At 45.5% G+C, this 26078-nt stretch overlaps 1 protein-coding gene across 2 annotated transcripts in view; it reads right to left on the bottom strand.

The window, feature by feature from the left end:
* Eph (Eph receptor tyrosine kinase) overlaps positions 1 to 26078 on the bottom strand; it is a gene marked incomplete at its 5' end in the record, with an annotated part of 58259 nt that overhangs the window by 20001 nt on the left and 12180 nt on the right. For both annotated transcript variants that reach the window (XM_022850919.2, XM_022850920.2), the window contains 2 exon segments: positions 6087 to 6399; positions 7366 to 7713. In XM_022850919.2, the coding sequence (XP_022706654.1) occupies positions 6087 to 6399; positions 7366 to 7713 (661 nt within the window).

Raw genomic sequence — 26078 nt, 5'->3', positions numbered from 1 at the left:
CAAACCCGCTTTGCCGGTAGTCCGACTCTTTGCTGCTAACGGTCCGTTCAGTACTACTATCTCACTTGTTCATTCCATAGCGACCAGCCGACACCATCCCTTCTCTGCCCTCCTCTCACTACGTAAAGAGTTATAAGAGTTCTACGAACAGTGCGCCACATGGATATTGCCGAAAGCCAAACGAACGCAATACGATAGCGGCAGTCGTGATAGACATAGACGGGACGAGCTATGAGGGATACGATGGCGGATAGGGACGATGGCGACGTGTCCGATTCGGTCCAGCTGAGAAAGCGGCACTGTCACCGAGGGGCACTTACCCAATGAAGCCTTTAGACATTAGTGAATCCCTTCTGGTAAAGAATACTTCCATACGAGGTAGCTTGACGATGATGAGACCCCCACGTCGCCCTGTCAAATGGCGTTGTCTGGGCGACCACTTCACTTATCGAGAAGGAGGAAACACAGAGAGAAATATGGGGAGAAGTAAGAAGCCAATTGGTAGTTCACCCGAATACGACGCCACCATAAGGGCAATCGGCCATCTCTCTTAGTCCAACATCCCCCATTGCCTCATCGTTTTAGTCTCGCAACTCGTTGGCATTGGCGTCACCATAGGACATCGTTGCTACTGCTGCCATCACCTTGCTCTTGCTATAAGCGGACTTGATCTGTCTAAGACTGTACCTGACGACGATCCAACTTCAGCCGCTTGATAGGATCTGCGGACAAGGAGGGATCATGCGGGCTGAACACTAAAAAACACCTGTGTTCGACATAGAACGGTAGCGGCGATAAGAAGGACAGCACGACTTGACAAACAGACGGACTTATGAACAGACAAACAGATAGAAGCCAAAATAGGTGGCAAACGAACCGAGTCGAAAATGAAGATCTTCTCGTTTAGAGGAGACGAAGAACTAAAAAGAACAGTGGTGAAACGCAAAAAAGACAGACGCACTTGAAGCGTACGGGCGACAAAGGTATCGAAAGAGGACGAAAAATTGACAGCAACGCGAACGATCATAACGGACATTGCTGTTACAATTTTTCTTGTTCTTTGAAGGTAATCGGATAAAGCGGGGTAATGTCGCGTTAGAATAAGCTGAGTGTCGGTTGAACCGATAGTGTCATCTGTGATGGCTAACGAAATTGGACATGTTCCTTCCAAAGTCGTTTGCTCATCCCATTCGATGTCAAGTGGGCCAAAGGTAACCCTCCAGGATGCACTGTAGCCCCCTATACCGATTGTAGTGGCCGTTAACGCGGTAACGCATGAGTTCTTATAGAATGATAAGGACTATCACGAATGCTAGCATCGTGATAGTAGGCACGACAACCAGCAAAACGTACAGCTCACATCGAAAAAAGAAAAAAACTATCCGACAAGCAAGAACCCCCGCGCTTCTACACTGAGCGACTGGCCCACCGACTCAGACGGCTTCCTACTCACACGTTTCTTTGCTCCCCACTATTATCGTTAGCTCACCGTTGGCCCATCGCCGTAACGAAGGGAACCAAAGCGGGCAGATGAATGAATTTATCCCTTTATTTTCTTTTCGTCTTCAACTCATTTCGTCTGTTCGGCTCCTTTTGTTTGCTTGTCTAGTCCCAACCCGGCTTTGTTCCGACCACCGAATCTTCGTGGCAGCAGCAGGTCTTCGGCGGCAGCGCAACGCCGCCGTTTGAGCAGGCCCGTCTTGCCCTATCTTAATTAATCCCCTTTGCAACGCGGAACAAGCCACAGCGCACAGAACTTGCGGATTCACTAGTGCGAGTGGCTTAGCCTCTTGTCCTGAATTGGCATCCCCCTCATCTCTGCCCCTGGCGCCTTCCCGAGCTGCAGAAATGGAAGATGAAAAAGGCTGGCTCGCTGGCTGGCGGACTTCCGTCGCGGCTTGATGGAGACGAAGCAGAAAAAGCTAGATGGGAGAACCCCATCTCGTCTTGCTTTTGCGGAATTAGAGTTTGTGGGCGGATGAGCCTTCGTGTGCGTGTGTGTGTCCATGAGCTAGCCCATGTATACTAACCAGCTGGCTGTACTTTGCTGACTGTATGGCGATTGACAGCCATCCAACAGCACGCTTTTGCCCCCTATGCCGCATAGGAAGCGGCAAAAGGGATGGACAACAGACGCGAATATCCAGTACCCATACGAACGCGCGCCCGCCCGTCGGCACAGGCGCCGAACGGAATCGAATGAAAAAAAAACCAACAAAAAAAATAAGAACACCAAGGCGAACCGAAGGCCACGAATCACGAGAAAACCCACGACGAAGCGCAGAAGGCCAGAATAAGGCGACAGTGACAAGAGCCAAAATCGGCTTAAATTTAAAAGCCTTTATTTTTTTTCTTTCTGCATGTCCTCTTGGCTCTCCTACTATCAACGCTTTTATCCTGTACCACTCGTCTTCGCCAGTCAATTTATTTGGTGGTTCCAACTTCGTCCCCAGCCTGACTCCGTCCCACCGGTGCTGCAGAGTTCCTCTAGCGATCTTCTGCACTCTTCTTATCCTCCTTTTTTTCGTGCAGCAGACAGGTTTCCCGACCCCAGGGCGTCCGATCGCTCGCGTTTACTTTCTGTCTTCGATGACATTTGTTCGTTCTCTTTATTCCGCTTGATTTGTTCCCAGCAGCGACAGCAGCACTGGTACCCCAAAGCGATGCGTCAGTTGGGCAGCGACGAAAGATTTCTACGGGTTCTAGCATACGCGTGCCGACGATATTTGCCACTGGCCAGGGGACACTGGTAGACGAGTTGCTCCGCATCTTGTCGCTTGCTGCTCGAGACAGTAGGAAAACGGAGCGCAATGGGTAACACTACACCAATCCTCCAGCTCACTTACTGCGGTCCCACTTGCATAAGTGGACTATTGCTCTCGACTGGGACACTTCAACGGGTCCTACTATTGCTCGCCGCTGCGCCTACACCGTTTCACTGTTGTGAAACATCCATACTCAGTGACGCCGGCTTTCCTTTTATCTCGCTTTCGCGTTCCTGACCCCCTGACCATCGATTCCATTTTCAAGGTCCCTAACTGTGCCTGGCTCGGCTTAACGTCTCTCCTCGTCCCTGCGTTCCGTTTGCCCTTCATCTGCCAGTGCTCTGTCTATCTGCTGTCGACCTGTCTGATGTCCAAGAGCGGCGTGGAGAAAGACAGTAATAGAACAAGACGTTCACGTTCTCGAGACTCTCGGTGTCTTTCAACTGTCGAACTTCACGAAGCCTTTGAAAGCCCAAGAAGAAGGTGGACGAAGACCGATCGACAAAAGCGGCAAATTTGAACGAAATAATCACGTGCGCATGAATCGCTTAGGGCAACATGTACAGAAATCACTGACGAAGCTGCTCATGCAGAAAGATCTTGTCATAGACATATAAGCCTGCCCACAGTGGTTAGCGATTAACTAAAACTATAGTAACAGTATAAGAATCCCCACCACCTTTTTACTGTTTTTTTCTTCTAATAAACAACGCTTTTTGTAAGGCAAGTTGTTTCACAGTCACGTGTCTCAGATAATACGAATTGTGCCGGGTCGGCGTTGGCGTCACTTACAAGCTTAATCTGACTGTAGTAAACAGTAGTAGACGACAGTGTAACGCTGTTGGAGGACCTTTGTTTAGACTTGAAGACGAATGAATCTTTTCTACAAGTGTGTTATACTTTATAATTCTATTACGATAAAGCAATAAAAAAAAAGCTGCCTGGGCCGTTAAAAATGTTGCTTTTGTTTATGATACGTTATCGAGGGAAGTAGCTTAAAGTTGATTCTGTCGCTTCTTCTTTTAGATTTTGATGTAAAAGATGCTCGTCGTAGTGGTCGATCAGTGACGAAAAAAAGTTCACGAGATCAGTGCGAAAGTTGAGTAACTATCACTAAGTTTTCAATCTTTTGATGAAAGTTAACTACAAAATCACTCAATGTGATAAAACATAATCGATCCAATTTCCATTTGTGATAATTTTTAAAAATATAAAGAAATGTAATATTCAAAGTGGCTGATGACGGGTGACGAAAGTTAGATCACATACACTAATGTGCAAATGGAAAAAATATAACCCACAATCTGTGATTTGACTTAGGTTGACATCAAAGACGCCCAACGGGATTGGTAAGAAATTGTTGCCGCCTAACAAAACAGTATATCAGCACCTGTACTACAAACAACTAACAAGACTACAATAGATCACTGAAGTTAGCAACATTACATTACTAGAGCATGTACATGTCTTAAATTGGTAAAAATTTAATAGTTAATAATTTTAGAATAATATAACCACAGTGTAGGCCGGGCCTTGTGGCACCAGGCCATAAGTGTTTCGGCCCTTACAAAACTTGCTCAATGGTATTTATTTAGCTTCAGTCGAAGGATGCAAAAATGGCCGTCTCAACTCTTCGTTCAGAAACCACAATGATGGAATTATGTTATTTTCAAAAAAGGTCGTCGATCAAAATGACGTATAGTAAATTTATTAAAATTAGTTAGAATATAAAAGTATTTGGTTCAATTTTGGCTTAAAAACCATCAATGCTGTTTTAGGAACTCAATCTATCTAGTGCTGGTAACCATTATTGTGCGGATCTACAATGTTTTGATCCGTTATTTCGATGGCCCTTCGCATTTCTCTACTTGACAGAAGTACAAAAACGTGATTGATCTACCCCAGATGCTTGTTCCGCAGTGGCAATGTTAATAATGCGGTATTGTTTCAACTTACAACGGACTAAACCATGGAACTGGCGGCGGCCCTATGGTCGCGCACAGAATATAAGGCCCGGTTGGGACCTTAAAAGCGTTTGAAAGGCTCAATCTTTGGTGATGATAAAGGCCAGATTCCAGATTTCGAGTTGAAGGCAAGGAAGCATAAGCGACAGTAGCGAACGAAGCCACTAAGATGAGCGTGTATCTTGACTTCGTTGGTCGGTCGACTTTGCCGACCCACTGGTAAACTTCAGTAACATGATGAGCTTGAGACTATAGCAGCAAGAAACGGCAGGACTTTAGAACAGAGCTGCGGCCCCAGTCGATATAGAGGCAGCGGTGATGGCGGCAGTTCGAAAGACTAGAAGCAGTTTGCCTTGGGCAACGAAGCGGCACACGCCGGCATCATTTATCGCAAAGTGCAACCGATGCCGATAACCGTTGGCGGGTGAAGACGGCTGCTGCCGCGGCGCAAAGCAGAAACGGAGTTGGTCGACAAAGATCAGAACAGCGTCAGGTCTAAGGCTGCAAAGCACAAACAACTCAGGCCGTTCGCATGGCTCCTTCGTTGGCTGACTGGCTGGTCCACTAAAGCGGTTCTCTCGCGAACGCCGACGACCCATCTAACCTTATCTCCGATCCGGAGGCTAGAAGTATATGGATAAAAGGAGAACGAAATAAAATAGCAGCGAGCTGTTTCCCGCATTCGCTACTACTAGGATAACTGCTGCTATTTTCGGGTCGAAAGAAAAACTTAGCCGGGCTGCCCATCCGGGCGAGCTGGGTCTGTGTGATCAACTGGGCGCGTCAAGTGGCGCTCAAGGGCCAAATCGGTAAGCCATAATATTGGCGATGGATAATCGCTTTAAGGCTAGTAATTCCGGAGCGACTGATTCAGTCATACCGATGAAGCGAACAACTGACAGATACTATATTCACCGTGACTATAAGTAAACGTTCAACGATGTGACAAACATTAAATATTAACGACGTTACGTTGCTAATTGAATAACTTCTAAACGTAGAAGGAGTATTAATTCGAGGGTGATTTTATCAAGGTTATAACCTGACCAAAATTGAACCACAGTCGGATTACCGCACGGTACGTGTAGTTAATGTTTCCTCTTTGTGCATCAGGACCTCTGTAAGTAGATTGATTCTTTTTAACTGATCACGACTCGATCGTGCATTACTTAACATGCCATAACATAATGAAAGTTGCTGTCTATCAGTGCATAAGAAATACCCATTTAATGAAATCATCTACACAATATCTAAATAATGGATCCAGCCAACGTATACTATACAAGGACTGACTTCATGTCGGACACCGCCGCTCCGCAAAAGGTATGAGTAGGAGCTGGTCCCAGCCTGTACTTACCTCTGCATTCATGTCCAGCCGGCTCATGACCGGGTCGGCATTTGCAGCCGCCGGTGGGCAGGGTCCATTCGCCGTCACCTTTGCAGACGAGTCTCGGGGTTTCGACCATCTGTGCGTTAGACACGCAGCGGCCCTCTTGCGCCACGATCGCCGTGATATCTGCCGCCGTAGGCGTCTCTGGGAAGAAGGCATGATTGAGCGTCACGTTTGGGCACGTAATGTAGTAGACTCGCAGTGCGATGAGCGACAGGCACGCGCCCTCGTCACGCACGGCGAAGTATACACCGCGCTTCGTCACCGGAATAGAACGTACCTGAAAACGTGGTAACACACAATATGGAGACACAGGGTCAAGCATGGAGTTCATGGAGCATGGAACAACGAACACATAATTCGTACATATACGTGGACATATACATACACTTAAATGACTCATCCCCATCTAGAAGCGCGGAAGAGTAAAGATTTAGAGACCGAAATAGTCTTCGGGCCTCGAGTACTCGGGTAAGTGGGTACAAAATGTAAAACCAATCGACCCCATCAACTGAATGTGTGCACGAGTTGCCCAACCTTGGTTGCTGGTAATAGTCGAACTAGTATAGTCGAATAGTAGGACTTAAGCGAATCAGTCGATCATAGAAACAGGCTCGTTAAGTAAAAGTCCTCGTCAAGTACAGCGCTGGTCATACGGGATGCATTATATGTACATACGTGCATTTACCGCGGTGGCTACAGAATAAAGCGTGCACCTACGAAGGCTACGTTTACGGACATCTGCTGTGCATTATGTATTTGTTGGTGATACGAAAAACTCGAATTCCAGTTAATACGTAATGCCAATAGGTACATAGCGCTTTTGAGGGTCATGAAACGTTTTTTGCGACATCTAGTGACTACGGTTTTGTATTGAAACCAACACACGAATAGGAGATAAATTAACAGTAGGAACATATCTAGCAGTACAATGGCCGTTAGCAGTGAAGATATTCTATATAATCGACAAACAATAGTTGACGCTAAACATTTGTCAGTATCACACTGGTTTAAACAGTGATTCATCTACTAGATTAAAAACCGTTGCTTGGGGCACATGCAGTACGAGACGGTAACCAGTAGCAGTAGCATTAAACGTTAACATTACCTGCTGCTATCCGCCATGCTAATGAGATAGAAATTACTGGGATATTGTAAATATTCTTTCTGCTTTAGACGGGCCTACACAATAAAGTTGCAGTTATAGCCTTCATGCTAATGGCGATTTCTATATATGGGAACTTACCTCTGTGTTGATGATAACTTCACTCGTCGATGTGAAGCGTCCTTCGTCTGCTGCGATCCGGTCGATAAGTTTGTAGCTTTCGGGTTCCCACGGCGGTGTTTCTCGGGAGCCCTCATCTATCTCGTAGTAGAGTAGCGAAAACGTTTCCTTACAGCTGACGGCCATCCCAGGAAAGAGTGAACAGTCTCGCATTGAAAACTGTAGCTCGATATAGATGCGGGAAGCATTGCTGCGCTCGATCAATGGTGTCCATAACCAGTTGTTGACATCGCGGTACGCGACATCACAAACGACGTACGACCGCCAGTTGATGCCTTTCTCGAAATCCGTAAATGATTCCTCGACCCACTGTGACAATTCCCAAACACACAGCAAAAGTATCTTTATTTACCTTCGAAGATAAATATTGTAGGATGGTTTGTTCACATGTGTGAATCATTAGTAAATACCTACTTTCCGCTATTCTGCAATGAAGCCTAAAGTTTGGCCCCAAAGGCGGCTAAATCGGGTGACAGAAGTGCAGACACCAACATTATTTCAGCTATTTTCAAGATCAAAATGCTCTATCAGTAGCTCGTGCGGCGAGCGCTCGAATACAGAAAGGATCATTTAAAGGTGATCTACAAAATATAAATACGCCGTCTTAACCCGAAGCGTACACTCCCCCTGGAAAAACGCACTACCTGAAAAAAATGCCAGACCGCATTTCTAAGGAACAACTTTCGGCAAATGGCTTATGAATTGACAAATTCATTATAAATTAATATCCTGTGATAATTTAGGTGAGACGCTGTGTCTTTTACTAGCTTAAAATAACTGACTTTTGTTATGCACATATAAAAGGGGTACGGAATCTGTAGTGTTGCCCCATGCATAGGCGTATACCATCAGCGCAATGGAGTATCATGTAATGGACGATAGCTCCTGACTGGGTAAATGAATTCACACCCCCTGCCAATTGCTGCGCCACCTCACGAGACTTGTTTGAGTCTAAAAAAGGGCTCTTGTCCGGACCTGAACAGCTCGTAGCCGTTTCAACTAATAAACTATATATATATATATATATATGAGGGGACGTAGTGTACTAGGCAACATAAATGAATGAACATCCGCCTTATCTTCCCGCGTATTATAGATGGCTTTTTGGACCATGACGCGAAGCAAGCATTACGGCTTCACATGTACAGTCGTGCTTGTAGCAGCTTTTATACTTTGGTTTACACCATTCTCCCGCTGGTGGCTGCCACCCACCAACTCTACATGCGCGATACGCCAAACCGCGTCAAGCTCCGGGGATTCCCTCACCCCCAACTATGACCTCTTAGCAAAAAGCCAGCTACAGCCCACATCTCTAAAGGCCTCCATAGCGGTCGCTGGGTCATAACATACCCCCTATTTGCCCATCCCGTCGAGTGCAGATCCACTATGCGTAATCTGCCACTCGGCTGAGTCATGTCAACGCCATAGAGCAGCGACGAAAATGAGCGGCCGGTCTGCTGCTATAGCCGCTACTGGAGAAATTGCAGTTCCGTCCACTCATTACAAGACCAGTGTCTTCTTTGCAAGTTTTTTTCTCTTGAAATATCGCCTACCCCTTTAGGCTTCTAACGGATCTAAACAGTAGTCTTCTGCAGCAATTCAGCTAGGTCGCAATGAGGTTCGTCATGACGACACGCCTAAAGCTCTTCTCACTCATGAACTACATTACTGTTGCTGTAATCTCCACTGTTGGTTCGACTTTCTGGGGTCCGCTTGTTCGCGGAAACAGCAGGCCACATGTAAAAGCCGTCTATGTTTTCTGGAAAGCTTCAGCCAGCTTCGCTCTTCGCGAGAACGTTCGTTTCGTTGGGAGATGGCGTCGTGCGCATCCCTAGAAATTTTCTGCGAATCGTACACTGATATTTCAGTCTGCTGTACGATGTTCGATGTTTTTAAAAAATTGAAGCAAGCTATACACCGACGACTTAATACGGAGCTAGCCGTGCTAATCATAAAGGTCATTAGGAGTACCATAACGAAGGCCTATATTCTACAGACCTAGCGTAACGGACAGTAGGATCATTTAAAGACGACAATAAGTGTATTCGTAGAGTTATGGTCAGACTAGACTCAACAATCTTCTATAGCTACTCTATTTTTGAATATCGGACAATATTTCGTGTCTGCTAAACTATGAAATAGGCAACAGCAGAGGTATGAACGTTAGAGTATTAGACAAGGCACGTGGGTGAGCTCCTTCAACTTTGAAACAATTTAACACCTTGTATATCGTCATAGTTCGTATACGTAAGCTTTACATGTATGACATGTACAACTAGCACTTATACAGAGCATGTTTGTGGTGAGGATAATGCCCTCTCACTGGAATATTCATAATGAAGTTCTCCTAAATGAGCTTCACCTAGTGCGGCAACTAACTGGCACTGCCGTTGCAAAGTAATGAGCTTAAATATGTGTTATTTCTTTTGCTCGAACTGAATATGACGCATCCACCCCTGAACGTGAAGCCACTGAACAAAAACAAGAAAAAAAAAAACCGTTCGAATCTTTTCCTGCACAACCCCGAGGCCTTTTGAAAGTTAGCTTTTTTAGGTGTCACGGTTAGTACCGAACTCAGAGAATTAATTAGCCGAGGCGTAATGTTGTCCTCTAGAGGAACGGAACATCGAGAGGACATTGATTTCACTGTTTGTGATTATTTCTCCTGAGAACGTTTGCTCGGTGCGTCATCAGGATTAGGCAGTAGTTGTGGAGGCCCACGAAGGAATCCTTGCATTTTAGTGGCGGTTTTCGAGAGCCGTGACTGTAAACTAAATTGAGAGCTTTTTAAATAATGTATTATTAAGTTATGCTCAAATCGTTGTTGCTTCTGATAGGCGGCAAGTTAAGATCAAGCCGATGAGGAAGAGTCCGCACATTATTACTATTATTTTAGCTTAGTCATACTCACGGATAACACGGACCGTTTTATCTAAGATTTCCAAATACGTCGATCAGTGATTAACTATATTTGGCTAAGAAAATCACATCAATGTCATGTCAAAAGTGAATAAGGTAAGCTCTTCAAAAATACGGCAAAATGTCCTGCACTTTGTAATGAAATTGCAAGACCTGTACCGTATGCAAACCTTATCTAGAGAAAACAATTCAGGTGCACAAAACGCGCTTGTTTAGGTCTAGAGCAAACAAAGCGGCTAATAAAACACAGCCAAAGACAAACGAAAACATGCCCAAGGTACTCTTGTAGGTCGAAGGTCCAATGACCTAGTCTAATTGATATCATTCTCTAAGGCGTATCCAAGGGTACATCTGACTCTGCCCGTCCCAGTTCTCTATCTCCAAACTGCCTACAAAGGAATCTCAATATCGTTCTCATCGAAATCGAGAACGGTGCAAAGTTTTTCATTCAGTCAGATCTAATGATGTTATAGAAATAAAAACAATCAAATATAATACTTCTCAAAACACTACTGCAAACAGCTACCTAGTCCTAGTTGTAAATATTTAGCATCACTATGAATAAAATTATCTTGATTACAAGATTCTTAAACTGCTATTAATACATGGATTACATGCGTTAGGCATTTGGCTAGCTGGCCTGTCTTTATGAACGGGCTTGTTGAAAAATTATCATAAGCAGCACTGCCCTTAGATTCCACGCGTCTAACCCACGCCTCCTTTTCGTCCTGCCGACCGAATCGACCCACCCCGTGCCCAAGTTAACATCGTGCGCTCACGACATTTTGTTGCATGCGCCCATAGGCTTAGCGTGACAGAAAGACAAAGCGAACCCTGTCTAAAAGGGCTGTTCCAATACAATTACATGTAATCACCGCTGAAATAATAATAGTATTGGTTTTCCTTCACGACAGCTTTTATGGCCCATCACTCCCTCTCTTTCTTAAAGGCTCTCTGCCTTCATGGCGTAAAAGCGCAGCGTAGGGCGTTGGGGGAATGATGAGCCTTGAACAAGATAGTTGGAGACTTATTAAAGATGTAAAGAACTAACCCAAAGCAATCATTCCAAACTGTTCCGGTTCGTACAAGATGCGCTACGCATAAGCAATATGGCAATACAATGAAACCTGGCACGCATCGCTAGCTGAGATATCATTTTTCGTCAACTATACCCCTAGAAAGTTTCCCCTTTATTTTTTGCGCCTGGTGACTACAGTTCAAACAAGTGCGTACTGCAAATTTTGTCTGTTACGTATTAGATTAGAGGCATTGTTTCTTCGATCATACTAGATTCGATCGACATTGTTTTGGTTAGCTATTTGCAGAACACTATTGACCATTTTCAATGCGTGTAACTACTGTTTATCTGTAATATTTAAACAGTATGGATGTCATAACATCCATTACAGAATTGTATTAATCTAAAAATATGTCATCATTTTTATGCTTGAAGAAGATAGATGTATAAAATATACATCTATCTTCTTCAAGACTACGGTTCATTGTGTCATAGTCAATAATCAAATAATGGAACCTGACAAAGCAGTTCCCGTTCAAAGAGAGAACAGATGACCCAAGTCGACTAGGTTGAAACCCTAGATTCCTCTAGCAGATCCTTGAAGTTTTCTCTTTTATCTAACTTGAAAGCCTCCTGACTACACAAAAACAATGACTCTTGAAGGGGAACTCTTCAGAGGTACAGCCCCCAGGGATAACTCGCAGAGGTAAGGTTTTATGACGAACAGATCGGGGTGCACACCGATCCTTGGCGACCGATTTGCTGGCTGGCTGGCTGGCTGGCTGGCAAAGTTTGGTGGGCTATTTTTTTCAACCATTATTATTATTATTTTTAACCTCTTCGGTGTGAGAGTCGGTGACGGTCGGGCGCGGTGAGAGATTTAGAAACAATTACTCGACTGCTCAGGAAGAAAACGATGACGGTGGAGAGATCGGAGCTTCATGTAGGAAAGATGTCAGAAAGAGGAAGATCCGAAAAAAGCGAAAGTCACCGGCCGATCAAGTAGCCAACCCGACTAAACTGGGAACGTGGAGGGCAGATACCAGCGCTACTCATGTGCAGCGAAGGCCGATGGATGCTATGGCTGCTGGAGGAATAGTTTAAAGCGAAGACTTCGAAAAGATTTAAGGCGAAGAAGAGGTTTTCGGCTGGTCCAGGGCAAAAGAAGGTTGGTTACTCCATCGGCAACAGACAGCAACGATTCTGGAACTTCTATCGCCGCCGTTGCCCTTTCGATGATATATTAAGGCTTCTTCTTGCGCTTTCGCGACAGTAGCAGATATAGGCGTATAGGTGAAGGCACATACCTATATATGAGGAACAACTGGTGCTCAGCAAGGAGCAGCAACTGAGTAGCGCAAGCATCCGTCTACTGCCAGGCTTTCCTTTGCTACTAGCATCAGCTTTTAGCCCAAAAGCGGGGGTGACGGGGGAGAAAAAAAAGGGGACATGTAGGAATTTAGTGGAGTATTTCGCAACCTCTGGACAGAAGGAATTTAGGGAAACGAGGCAGATTGGCCAAGGCCGGCATCAGTACTAAGCGACGCTAGGCCTGCTCGAACTGAACCGCACGAAAAGACGCACGGACCACAAGAGCCGGCAATTCAGGAGTGCGCGGACCTGGCACTCCACTGGTCGTCGCTTCAATGAGGCGTGGCAAGCAGCGGATATACTCTCTACAATCACCTCATATGTGTTGAGGGAAAAGACAGAACCTCTTCGTTCATGTCGAGCGACGCCTCTGCCGCCGCCGCCGCCGCCGCCATCTCGCCTATCCTCTCTCTCATAGTGTGCCTCGAGACCTATAGGACAGTGCCAACTGGGTGCCACCACCAATATCAAGACTCACTCGTGCGGATCCGGCCTATCCCGATTTGCCCAGTCCTTCCCATGGTTGCAGGGTAGCGTAATAGTTGTACCGGCTAGGAATCGAGAGCTCGCCATAGACAGGACGTAACGAAGCTAGCCGCAACAACCTGTCTCAAATGAGCAGTATTCAACTAATCAACGCCCTCAGCCTTAAGGAAGTAAACTGCGTTCTTTGAGAAAAGCTCGGAACCCTGTGTTAAATTTCTTATGGTGTCCCGAATACCTTCTTCACAGTGGTCGGCCCGGTAAGATTTCAAGCAGGCAAATATTGCTACTAAAGCATGGATAGCATCAACTTCTAAAACCAAATCGGTCCTTTTTGCCGTCCCTTTGGTATTAATGCATATTCGTATATCCGCATATCTGTAAACGCGTCATATTTCTTCAAAACGGAAGATCTTCTGCGTTTCACGCATCCTCTTTCCTTATAGGTTTATTTTCATTTGTTTTCTGTGATCTATTAGTTCTTCCGTGATCACTAGTAAGTAAGTATCACACAATAGAATATTAAAGCCGTTACCATTAATACACTAACCCCAAAATGAACAGCAGCCAGCTTCTACTGTGGTGCACTTTCGAGCTATCCTGAACACAGACTGTTCAAGATTCATTGCTTACTGTATGTTTATTTACGTCCAAACGATGCGTCACTGTGAAACCAGTCACTAGTTAGTGAAAAAAATTAAATCGGTTAACTTGTTTTTTGTTTCTTTACGTAACGTGCCAAATATGGCCCAATGTTGTTTGCTATATTTGATTGGCCGATTTAGTTGTGGCCAAGCAATTTTCCTTGTAACTGAAAATTATTACACTATAACCAAAGCATATCGTGTTGTAGTCTGGTTTACAATGATTTTCCTTTTTTTAACAGAATTCACAAGAGTCTAAACGAAAGATGGTTTCACAAAAAACAACCCAAGATGCTTATTCGCGCATGATTCAAACGATTTTTACCAAAAGTGACCTGGCTGTTTTCGTTTGAAAGCATAAATATACTTCTTGGAATAATAGTTCTAGTTATCTTTATAATACAATATCTGTACAATCATTTTGTTCGGCTGTAGACTCCTAACTGGACGTGACGTGTTTCGGTACATTTAACTAGATGCAAAAAAAAGGTCTGATAATCACAAATCCGTAACCAAGAACCTCGTGTATGGATGCGTGTATGTGTAGGAATTATGATATACTTCTTGGTTGTCATCAAGCCAACAGGGACACAGTAAAATCGAACGGTGTACCATCTAAATTACCCTTTTACTTTCATCACTACCATGGCCTGGCAACCTGGGTAAGTCCTTACCACTGAAGTCGAAAAGCTTCAGTCCCAAATTTGTTGATGACGAACAGATTTCCGACCAATACCCAGGTATGTATATGTGCGTGCATGCGCGCTCAATCAGACACACATTGCACTGCCAATCTATACAGTTCGGCTGCTCAGATCTGTTGTTCAGGCACGCGAGAAGCGACCTGTGCTCCGTAGAGGGCAGGCACTGAGCGGAAGAGATAACGTACGAGCTAAAGGAAACACAGTCTAGGTGGATACTACAAAAGCCCAAATCATTAAGGCTTTATGTCGAGAGATATGTTTTATTGGTGCACGAAACTCCCGCATGTTTCTCTCTGACTGTGTAGGGAACTTGTCAGCGACCCTTAAATGTCCTAAACACCCCCTTAAAGTCCATTGCATGCCCTGAATGTCCATATTACGCTGATATATAAGAATCAGGTACTGCATACTACTGTATAATCTACCACCGTGTCTGTCCTACATTGTCCGCCTTCAGGTCTGTTTAAATCGGATCCAGAGACGCTTTACATTGGCTCGCTTGGTCCAGCCGTGGCCCTACCCAGTCGACTCGCAGTTTCTGCCCAGTCAGTTCGGCCCAGAGTCAAAAAGAAGGCAGACAATTGTATACGGGCTTACTAGACCGGAAGGAACTGCTAAAAACGAAACCAGTCATCATCCAATGCTACTGCAGACTGCACTTCAAGCTGCACATACAGACACACGCCCACAAGCGGCACATGCGACAACCAATTCAAAGAACCCTTGGGAGTCACAACGTTTACAACTTCAGCGGCAACCGGATTCACACACGATATTTGTAGCTGTACCCACCTTTCTATAAGCGTCGAATTTTAGACATGTACACAGACAGGTATATATGAAAATAAGAATGTTAAATCTAGCCAATGAATGCATCTTTCGGGTTTTTTTTTTTGTAAATATTTTATCTAAAATTAACGGCCTTTAGGGCGAGTTATACCTCCTAGCGCTCTGATTAAATGATCATGACAGGTAACGGCTGACATGCGTTGACTTGACTAATGCGCATTTCAATAGGACTTGCAAACATCGTCCACGGCCATCTATGGCAGCATCCAATTTACGCCACTCTGCAGATGGAACATAGAATTCCTATTTGGAATATCCTTTTTGTAATTGGCAGGTATACACCGTGTGTGTATAAACCGTTACCCGATAGGTAGACAGATGCTTCTTGTCCTGGCTTCGTTTCACTGAATAGAACGCCCATGCGGGAGCTGTCTGAGAATCTTAGGCTTGACTTCAACAAAGAAGTCTCCCAAGTAAAATTTCTTTAGAGATCACGGAAAGAATCTTGCAGAGCAACAAATTGTAAAGTAGGCCTTAACGTCGTTTATTATAACTATAATGGTTGTGCCGATAATGATGTAATTATAATATCTATGTGCAGATGTGGCCGTTATAAAGCAATCGAATGTAGATCTCGCTGCTGGTAACCGTTAGGGAGCAGGCGGCCGAAGCGATTGTCGGACAGCGAAGGGGAAGAAGCGCTTTGACGAGATCCGAAGGGTCATCAAAAGATCATTCCCTACGTTAAACGAACACTAGTCGCCAGCCAGACGTTCTTACCTGGTTCTCTCTTGTCGCCATCAAATAGAAACGCCGCGACAAATAGACTTTTATACGGGCTAAATTTATTATTGCATTGGGAGTCCCGCGCGAAGCCTTTGTGATTCTTGCCAGGAAATCAACAATGTGCGAGATGATCGTCTGTCTATTATTTAGTTTACGGTAAAAAGATTATTATACATATTTCAGTCGGACACGTCACCGTATCTGCTTTCGTTGTGTCCAGCCCCTGTAAAAGTGTTGTACCGTCAATAGATGTAAAAGTTCGATCAAATAATAAGTTGACCCTGATTTATTGTCTGAGTTGGAGTTACTAGCGTTCTTCTTCAGTAAATGTTATTCCAATTCTTATAAATGGGGAGAAAGTGTTTCGACAGGATTTGCTGCATGATCGATCAGCAATAAGCCTATAATAAAATGAAGAACAACAAAAAAACATAGTTAGATTCTAGATAATCGCCATTCCACAGGGTTGGGAAGTCGAGCTTCGCCCTCGTTGGGTAGTAGTAGTAGTAGCGGTAGTATCTGTTAGAGATATGCCGTCTGATGAACTAAATGATTGTCGCTGAAGCAATTTTTTTTAAACTAAAAAGTAAAAGCTACTAAAACGGTTATCGAAATAAAAGTGACTTATATCATTGTCTGAAACATTGAAAGATTTGAATAGCTATCCTAACATAGTATTCTATAGTTTGTAGATTTGTCAATGTCGTGAACAATTACGGTAGCGACGGATGAAACCAGCAGAATTTGGAAACCTCGAATTGTTAGGATGTTGATATTCGACGATTGGTAGTAATTGTTGAGAGAATTATGTAGCAATTAAGCTAGATTATTTGCAATCCAAGAGAAATTTCATCGCCGAGCCGTCGCTACCATACATTCGACATGTTGGGCTATAGTGATGATTTTTTTTAATATGTGTTATAGGCACTCTCGTTCATTACCCCATGCCAGCTTCTGAACAGTCGCGCAACTACCGTTCGCGTTCCCGTATGTAATTTCTTTATTTATGACTTTCAGAAGCTTGCCAACAGTTGCTTTTCAAAGGCATCGCAAGTGTCGTCATCGCACGGATTTTGATCATCGACAGAAGCCAACGTTGGATATTCGTTTGCTCAATACAGAATGTAATTGAGGTATGGCGATGAGGTCTGGCGTTGTCGTCAAATAGCTGGAGCGCCTTTTCTCTTTTTTTTTTTTTGTCATATATATATATATATTGCCGTGCCAATACTGCGCAAGCCTTCTCGACATAGTAGGCTGCATTCATTGTTTCACTTTTGGACAATATATCTCTTAGTACCAGGTGCTCCTGATGTCCCTTGAAAGTATTACCATAACCTTACGTCCAAACGTACCCTCCCTCCACTGGCACCGAACTCGATTTCTCTCCAAGGCAACGCCACTCTCTCGCCTGATCGCTCGCCGGCCGGCGGTAGAGATCGAACCATGTCTAGTCTATAGCGACTTATGTTCCACGCGAGTTTTCGTTGATATCGCTTGTAGAATACACCACATGCATTTTCAACTGGCCTGATGTCAATTCTCGAGGGATTTATTTTTTACTCTGCTTCTACATTTCTAGTATTCAGGTTAGAACTCTCTAACACGTCACACGTGAGACGCCAGCTTTGGCCGTCAGAAATTCTGTTTACGGGAAAAGCCACTTCGATTGCGGTAATGTGTTTTAGCCCTTCGAGTCTCGGTCTTCTAACCTCTTCGCTGGTCTTCCATCTCGGTTTGCACGTTCACATACTGTACATTCACTTAAGGCCTGTTCACCTAATGTTTTCAACTATCTTCAATGAATTTCCACAGCGCTGTAGCTTTCAAGACGGCAAAAAAATTATATGTATGGGGCATATATAAGAACAGATTTACCATGAAGAACTATTAAATGCGCGCAAAATTATGCCTTTGAAAAAAGAAGTAGATTTCTTTCGCCTATTATTTGATTCAATTTATTATTACACTGGAGAGAGCCAAGTCAGGTTGGAAGCACTTATAAAGAATTCTCTTAAGATTGCGCGCCACCTTATTTCAGTGCCCTATAATCTTCACTTCCCTTCCAGGTGGTTTAATGTGTACAGGCGTTTTGCCCGGGCGGGGGGGGGGGGGTAGGGGGGCAGTCGATTCTGCTTCGCCATCCGCTCAATTCGGGCAAAGTAATAGTATTCATAACTTTTATATTTCTAATTTGCCCTTCATCGGAGAGCCCAAAGCAACCACCGCTGTGCATTCCATTTTTTGTTTCATTCATCCGTACTCCCATACATTTCTCAATACCATCGATACGATCGCGCAGCTGACGAAATTTCAAATCAACCATGTATGCGAGCAACGAACCCGTTCATATTCTTTTCCTTTTCTGTTAGCGTGTCTACGTGCGCCATCCGCTACTGCCATTACTATCACTGCTGCTCTGATTATACTGCTAAATCGCGCGTGCAACTCATCGATAGCTAACACCGTCACCTTCCACTGATCTCTCCCCCCGTGTCCCAATGTTGGTTCAACTGACTACTCTTGAGAAGTTTTCATAGACTTTCGCCACCAGCCTGACACGTCGAGGTGCAGGAAACAGTGGGGTTTGCCTGCCGGGAGCTTGCTCCTTGCTTGCCCTGAAGGACCCTCTAATCCGAGCAGCAGCATGTAGACTATATTCCATGCTGTATATAAACTATATAATATAGACCATATATACTGTATGCTGTTCCACTCCCTGTCTTCGGCCTTTGTATCTCAGACCAACTAGCCATGGTGCTCGTTGACTGACACATCCACAGGATGGACAACAGCTGCCGTTAGTTCGGGCTGTAGCTTAGAGGGCTGGTGGAGAGAAATTAGGATGTTGGTGAGAAACTGGCACCCACTACTATATCCTTTTGGCCCTTCTCCGACCTGGTTTCCCAGAGGAGAATACCAGATAGCCTACATTTCTTGCCGTCTGGTTGCGTAGCGTAAAAGAGAACCGCGAAACAGAGAGGGGACGTGGTCTCTTCTATTGCTGTTCATGGGATCACGAGGCTTGCCGGCCACCAAGCGCAGTCCTCCATCGTACTCAGTGCGCTCTCATTGCTCCGCATGGACACAGATGTTGCTGATGTGCCCATCTAACGCCAGATGGTTGGCACCGCTTCAGCTTCCCGCACTGTGAGTCCGCACTCGCCAATCCTCGAGCGGGTCCGAATCTTCCTTCAGTCTTCTTTTCGAACTGTGCAAGGGGGTCAACGAGCAGCAAAGCGGAGACGTTGCTTCGATTTACCGTAACTTCTTGGTGGCGGCGGGTACTGCCACTGCTTCTATCGTTGCATCGAATTCGTCCAGCAGCGATCGCGAAAGCTACCTGATAGCTTCTGTCGACTCTATAGCTGGAGTTACCAATGGAGGTCACAGGTAGGAAAGATTCAAGAGAAACAGCAATAGGTGTATCAATGGCTAGCAGCATCACCTCAATTTCTATGTCTCTGACTCCTTCTGTGGGCTGAACTTGTGTCGCTTAGTAACCGCTCGAAATTGCGGCGGCGGCGGTTCCCTGGTAAGCTACCAAGATCATCGGGATTTTTCCTTAATGGACGGCGTTGCTGGAAGCTTCGTACCATCTACCAGACAAAGAGTGATGCCGACTAACTGACCAACTCTGTGGTGGAAAGACCATTCCGACCATGTGTCTCGTCTATTGCTCGACAAAGCGTTGTTGGCTTGCGAGCTGTGACCTGACCTCCCTGAGTCATCATGTGTCGAATAAAGTACACGATAGTCTCGCACTTCTTGTAACGAGGCAGCTCGGGAATATGTTTGTTTCTATGAAGAAACAACTGTTTCCTGCGCGCAGCCTTGTCTTTGGTTGGAACATGTCGATTGAATAATGATAAGTTGTTCAGGAGAGAAAAACGCATGGTCATTCTACTGGTCTATCTCCCTGGCACTGTTTTGTACACTGCTTGTATTAGAAGATGACTTTTTCTTCCAACGTAATATGCATAGACATATATATTTAGATCATTTGTGGTTGGATATACAGACGGCAATGAAATTGTAGTGGCGCTCCTTGAGGATCCTTTCCACAGAATTAACCCTTCTATAAGGAGCCCAAATTCTCAAATAATACGACCTTATACCTTTACATATGCATGCTATAATATGACGTGCGAAAAATTGTTGACTTCCCTCAGCCATTCCTTAAAAACGCATTCAGTTGTCGCAAAATTTTCCAACTTCGACGCGAGACGATTTACTCTGCGTCTAGGGAACAGCTATGGTCCAGGATGGCTTCATAATCGAAAACAGGTGATTTGAACACGCCTGCAAAGCCTAACGTGGCAAATCAACAACTGCTAATGTTTATCTGCCTTATGTCTGAATGTAGGACTGAAGAGCGCTGCCGATAAAATTAAAATTAATTAAGACTTTCTTGTTTACAGATCTGAGAACTAGCAGAAAGAAAGTATTTCTACAATTTTGATTTTATCTATACTTAGATAGCATAGTGTATATTTCCTATGTAGAAGAGTACCGCTGGTTAGAGTATGTGTACGTATGACTAACACGTAAACGATTTCACAAATTGGCAGAAATTAATTTTTGGCTTTTACGTTCTTTCGTGTTTAATCTTTTTCATTGGTTACAAAGCGCTGAAAAAGGCGATGTTAAGGACTTGATAATACGAATGTCTCAAATCACCATTTCTTAAGCGAGGCGTATATTTCGTCGTTTGCAGCAGGTCTTACGTTCAACCTTTCCCCAGCGCCACTGCTTTTGAAAGTACTTTGAAAATATTAGAGGCACGGGAAGAGCCGTCCTAGCTGTCAGTTACTTGAGCTTTTTCGGAGCGAGTCAGATGTCTGCCTCCGCATCATTGTCTACTTCGTTGCTCCAGCTAAGATTTCGTTATTTGCCGCCGGTGCCACTGGCATTTCTGTAGCACTCCGGGCCCCGCCGCTGCTACGCGACTGGGGCGCACTCGCACTACGTTCACCACGACCCAGAGGGCTCATCAGGCCAGATAAACATACACATGCTTCTTGGCGGTGCCTAGACGCGCCAACATCAGGACTCGCACCAGCCAAAGCAAGTGAACCAGGCAGCCCATAAGCCAAGCCTATTGCTTCTTTTGCTGACTATACCGACCGACCATAGCCATCTAACCTTCCTGTTACCTCATATTCCCCGTACTCTACATCTAAAGCCATGTATCACTCCCAAGTTTCTTGCATGCGCACCAACCCTGCCATTCAGCCTCCCCGGAAAATATATATGCCACCCCGACATTAAGCCTAACACTGTTCAGCTCACCCGATGCTCTGCTCCTTATTTTTCGATGAACACGCTGCACAACACGGGGACGGCACATCAGCCTCAAAGCACGTATTCCTTCTTTATTTTTTTGGGTTCATATCCATGTGGGCTGTCCCTACAACAAGAGCGTCGGCAGATATACGGAAGAAGGCAAAGCAAAGTTAACCCGTTCGACAGTAGAGCACCAGAGAGCTAAAGGCGGCACAAGGTGAAGCCAGCGAAATAGTCAAGACACGATACGTGCCGTGGAGAGTGGGGGGTCTTTTTATCCAACAAAGCAAGCCCATCCGTTGGTTGTTTGTAGGCATAACACGAAAATGCTGCTATCTGTGAAGGAGTAGAAACACACGGCCCCGAGCCTGCATTATAGCCTATTCATTATCAGCTTGAAACAAGGGTATGTCTGTTCTAGTTCCTGTATCCGTCGTTTTACTGTAGATAGATCAGCTACTTAGTGTTCTACGGCCGCCGCAGCGACGCAGACGGCACTAGCGTCATGGGGGGCTGCTACAAACAGGAAGCTAACTGCAATAGCGGTTGTAAAAGTAGCAAGTACAGCTGCAACATCTGCTGCTACTGCTTCAATGACGGCCTGCACAAGCTGGGCAGGCAAGCGTCTTATTTCAGCGTGCTGCTACTGCCTGTTTAACCTGTCGCTCCTGTTCGTCGGGACATGCCGCATCTCTGCAAGTACCTTGTATTGGCTGGTCCGAAGCAGTCTTAGCGACAGAAGGTTTTGCTTAACGAAACGAGGAAAAACGGGTAGAAGCTCCTGTACTAGCCATTGCATAGACGCGTAACTGGCAAACTAGCGAGGTGCAGTACGAGAGATATTGTTTCCAGTGTACATTGCATTGGTCGTCGACGCCAGCAACGGCAAGCTCGACAACAGCGTTAAGCCAAACGACGACAGAAACTTAACGAAGTGGTGGTGAATATGCTTTGCGCTGCTGCAACAGCGGGGAGCGGCCATTGAACACCCCGAGCGGTCGTTAGAGCAACAGCAGCACCAGGATATGCGACAATTGAAACGACTGCGCCTGTTAAGCCTGCCGTCTTTGTGCCGGGTCAGTTTCATTAGTCTTCGTCGCACGGAAGAAACATTGCCAACCACTAGGTAGCTTGTAGCTTAAACCATGAGTTTGACGCCACCCTACAGTAGGCCAGTACCGATGTGGCTTCACGCGCCGAAGGCGATGGCACCGCTGATAGCAGATGCACGTAAGACTATGCGTACGTGCACTAAATATGCGTCTTGTTTGCAATAGCAGTAGCAGTGGCAGTAACAGAACTAGCCGCAGCAACGTACGTTTGTCGTTGACGCGTATTCGCGTCTTTCTGCCCATGTTGTTTCGCCTCGCGAACGTGTACGCTAGCTATTGGCTGCGCTATAATAGGCGAACTTTCCGACGTTTCTTCGTCTTCACACTCCGGCGTGCCTGATCTTCCATTACGATCTCTCCTGGTCTTCGACGCCTACGAGTTTAATCCAGCCAGCCAGTTTCGTATCAGTACCCTCCCCATGGAGCCTCTGGGATCCTGGCCACATCAGGGCGTAACCCCTATTATCGTTCTGCCGCTTAACAAGTACGCTCTGCATATGCTGTACCCGACAGTGGCCTCGCAATTTACTCGCCGATAGATGTATATAACGGCTGCGAGACTACTGGTATTTTCCGATTAGAAGTAAGACATAGAAATTATGAACTTACTTTAGACTACTAGCCGTTAGTCTAGACCTATACTTTATTTTGACAGCTCCAATTTTATTTTAGCCGATATTGTGGAATCTTGTTTACTTTTTCTGTCCACACTTTATCAAACGTAAACCTCCCTTTCCTTGTTGTTGTAAATCAAGTAAGACTTCGTTTCGTTGAAAAGTTGTTTCGATGAGAAGCTAACATTATATGAATGTATGTGCTCAAGGCGCGAACTTATCTGATACAGAAAATAACCTCATTTACTTTCTGAGGGAGCTTTTTATACCGGCGACATGTTATATATTGGGTTAGTCAAAACTCCCATGGGTGTTAACGGAATTTTGCGAAGAGTTCAACAAGAGCTGGCCACCAAACCAACCTGAAAGCTCCGTACCTTCTATTCAACCTTAACTGTCGGACGGCACGTACTTCGTTTTACACGACTGATACGGCAGCTCTTCTTTCTGCTAGACACCCGACAGGTTTGGACTTGTCCGACCAAAGCGGTATACGGTACCCAATCCGGAACCACCGTCGCTTCTCAACAGACTTCCGAGTTCCGAAATGGGGGACATCACCATCAGCATTCTCTGGTTTCTGCTACTGGTAGCTGCTACTAGATGGTTCGTATCGGTTCCCTGCCGGGTGGACCCGCAAACTCCCAACGGCACGTTCAGTCTTCCTTCGGCCCTCCCGTCGGTTCCTCCTTCATTGTATATCGCGCCCCGCCGCCGCCACCCCCCCCCCCTTCTTTACTAGGCCTAGTGCTTCGAGAGTACTTCTACTCACCTTATCCAAGCTTATTTGCTATTACGTTGCTAGGTTAACTCACAGTTACCGCCAGGGCTTTATGCTGCAGGCCGTTACTGTCTCTCTAGTTAAATCGGCGGCTGGTTAGTGGAGCGACACACCAATCGTCTATGCACGTTGTATTTTGTCTTTATCCTTTATATGGCGCTGTGACCTACACTTTTCTCCAATCTCCCTTACCCTATCGGGGATTCAACTCAGTTTTTGGATAGCCACCCCCTTTTAGGCTCTCGCCGTATTTTCAGGCTTCCCTCTTAGTCGTAATATGTCCAATCCACCTACACAAACGGGTCTGGCGCGAGTAGCAATATTAGAGGTAAATCACCAACTAAATTCATATGAAAAGCGTGGTATTGCTCCGCTGTTGCAATCTTGCGCCGATCAGGCCGCCGTGTCGTTGTCTTGCTAGGCTACTGCCATCGGCCTCTATACCGATTTTGCCATAGTACACAAATCGAAGAAAAGCATTAACGAATCGTGAAATTGCTTTCCCTTCGCTTGAAAGAAAAAACAAGAAGACGAACGCTTTTCCGCTATGGCCGCCTCGCATGACACTGTCATGCAAACCCCTATTTTCCTTCGACTTTTACTCTGTCCTTTACCTTCGTGTTCTTCTTTTAGCCTGTGCGTCCGCACTTTTCCACTTTTCACCGTCACCAGTACCCTATCCTCCTTTTGCTCTTCAACTCCCTTTCGTGTCTCCCGATAGTCGTCGTCTCCTGAGTCCTGTTAAGGCCAGGCCACTAGACATCAAAGCCATCGACAGCAACCTCTGTCTTCGCCCCTTAAAGCCTCTACCCAAATATCCCACAACGACTCCCTTGCTATGCTGCTGCACGAACAATCCAGTATGCCCTATGGCAAGCGGGGCACAAGACGAGTAGGCGACGTAAAGCAGAATTCGATTTCTTGCTTCACTGTCGCTTGTGCCAAGGCCGACGCCGCTCCTACGTGCTGCGTTCCGAAATGGAACCCCGCTACCATCGCACCCGCTACCCCTGTCGCTCTGCCTGGCAGGCGTCCTGCCCGCCTTCTCCGGTGAAACCTCGACCGAATCGAAGACAACGGCCATCAAGCAGAGTCGGATGCTAATGGGAAAGCTATCGCCAAGTTTCTGCGTTTTCCAGCAGTTCCGAGCAGTGCCGGAGGCTGGCCTTCTTTTTCCATGGCGGTAAAATTGTCTTTCTTTTTCTTTTCCAGCCAATCTCCGGTGTACGGAAGCGAGCAGCAGGCACCAAAAACTTCTCTTAATAATCCGCCGATTTTGTTAGGTAGCACTTCGAAAAAAAGTCAAGCTTCACCCACTATTCCCGCTGTTTTTCTAGCGGCCACCCGAGTACCTCTTGTATGTCCGCTCCAAACATTCTTTGCATCCTGCTGCCCCAGGTTTGTACAAGAGTAGGGCCTGGAGGGCCTAAAGCGGGAAGAATCGGCAGTAATTCGATTCAGTTTGTCGTGGTCGGAATTTCCCTACGAGATCCCTTCTGCATCATCTCGGCAAGCGACATTCTAATTATTATGTTCCATGATAGCATGGTAGAGGCTATCAGTCCTAGTTCGTGATGTATCTCGATAACGACATTTTAGGACAATAGATAAACGGAACATCTTGACTGTTATTTTATGTCTTCATTCTACACTCAACTTCGAATGAGATCATTGTTAGCATAAAAATGTGTTTTTGGGCTGCCTCATATTCAATAGGAAAAAAGTTGACATTGCACCACACCTATTAGTCATTTGCAAGGTCTACACCTATGGCCTACAATATGTATGTAACGTACGGTCGCATTCACGCGCTTTAAATTTGCTTTAACACCACATCGATCTAACGATCACTCCCACGCTATCACTCCAATCATGTCACGCCACTGTCTTCGCCAAGATAACGGCCTAACACGCTGGAGTTGACTATTCAGCCCCGGGACGATTCTCCATCGACGATACCCTGCATCGTTCAATTCGCTAATCCGTAAGCCTCGTTGGCCCGCTTGTAACCTAACTGAGCTCAAGCGGCCTATCCCATCTCGCCCTGCATCACCTCCACTCGACGTGAAGGTAGTGCAATGTCAATTAGCACTTGATTTCACAACAGGTTCCCTCTTTTGTTCCCATCACCTCGGCTTCGGCGATACGTCATCATGCCAGCGTCATC

This window comes from Varroa jacobsoni, unplaced genomic scaffold, assembly GCF_002532875.2.
Source record: "Varroa jacobsoni isolate VJ856 unplaced genomic scaffold, vjacob_1.0 contig00015, whole genome shotgun sequence".
NCBI classification, from domain to species: Eukaryota; Metazoa; Arthropoda; class Arachnida; order Mesostigmata; family Varroidae; genus Varroa; species Varroa jacobsoni.
This window is presented reverse-complemented; position numbering and strand designations above follow the sequence as displayed.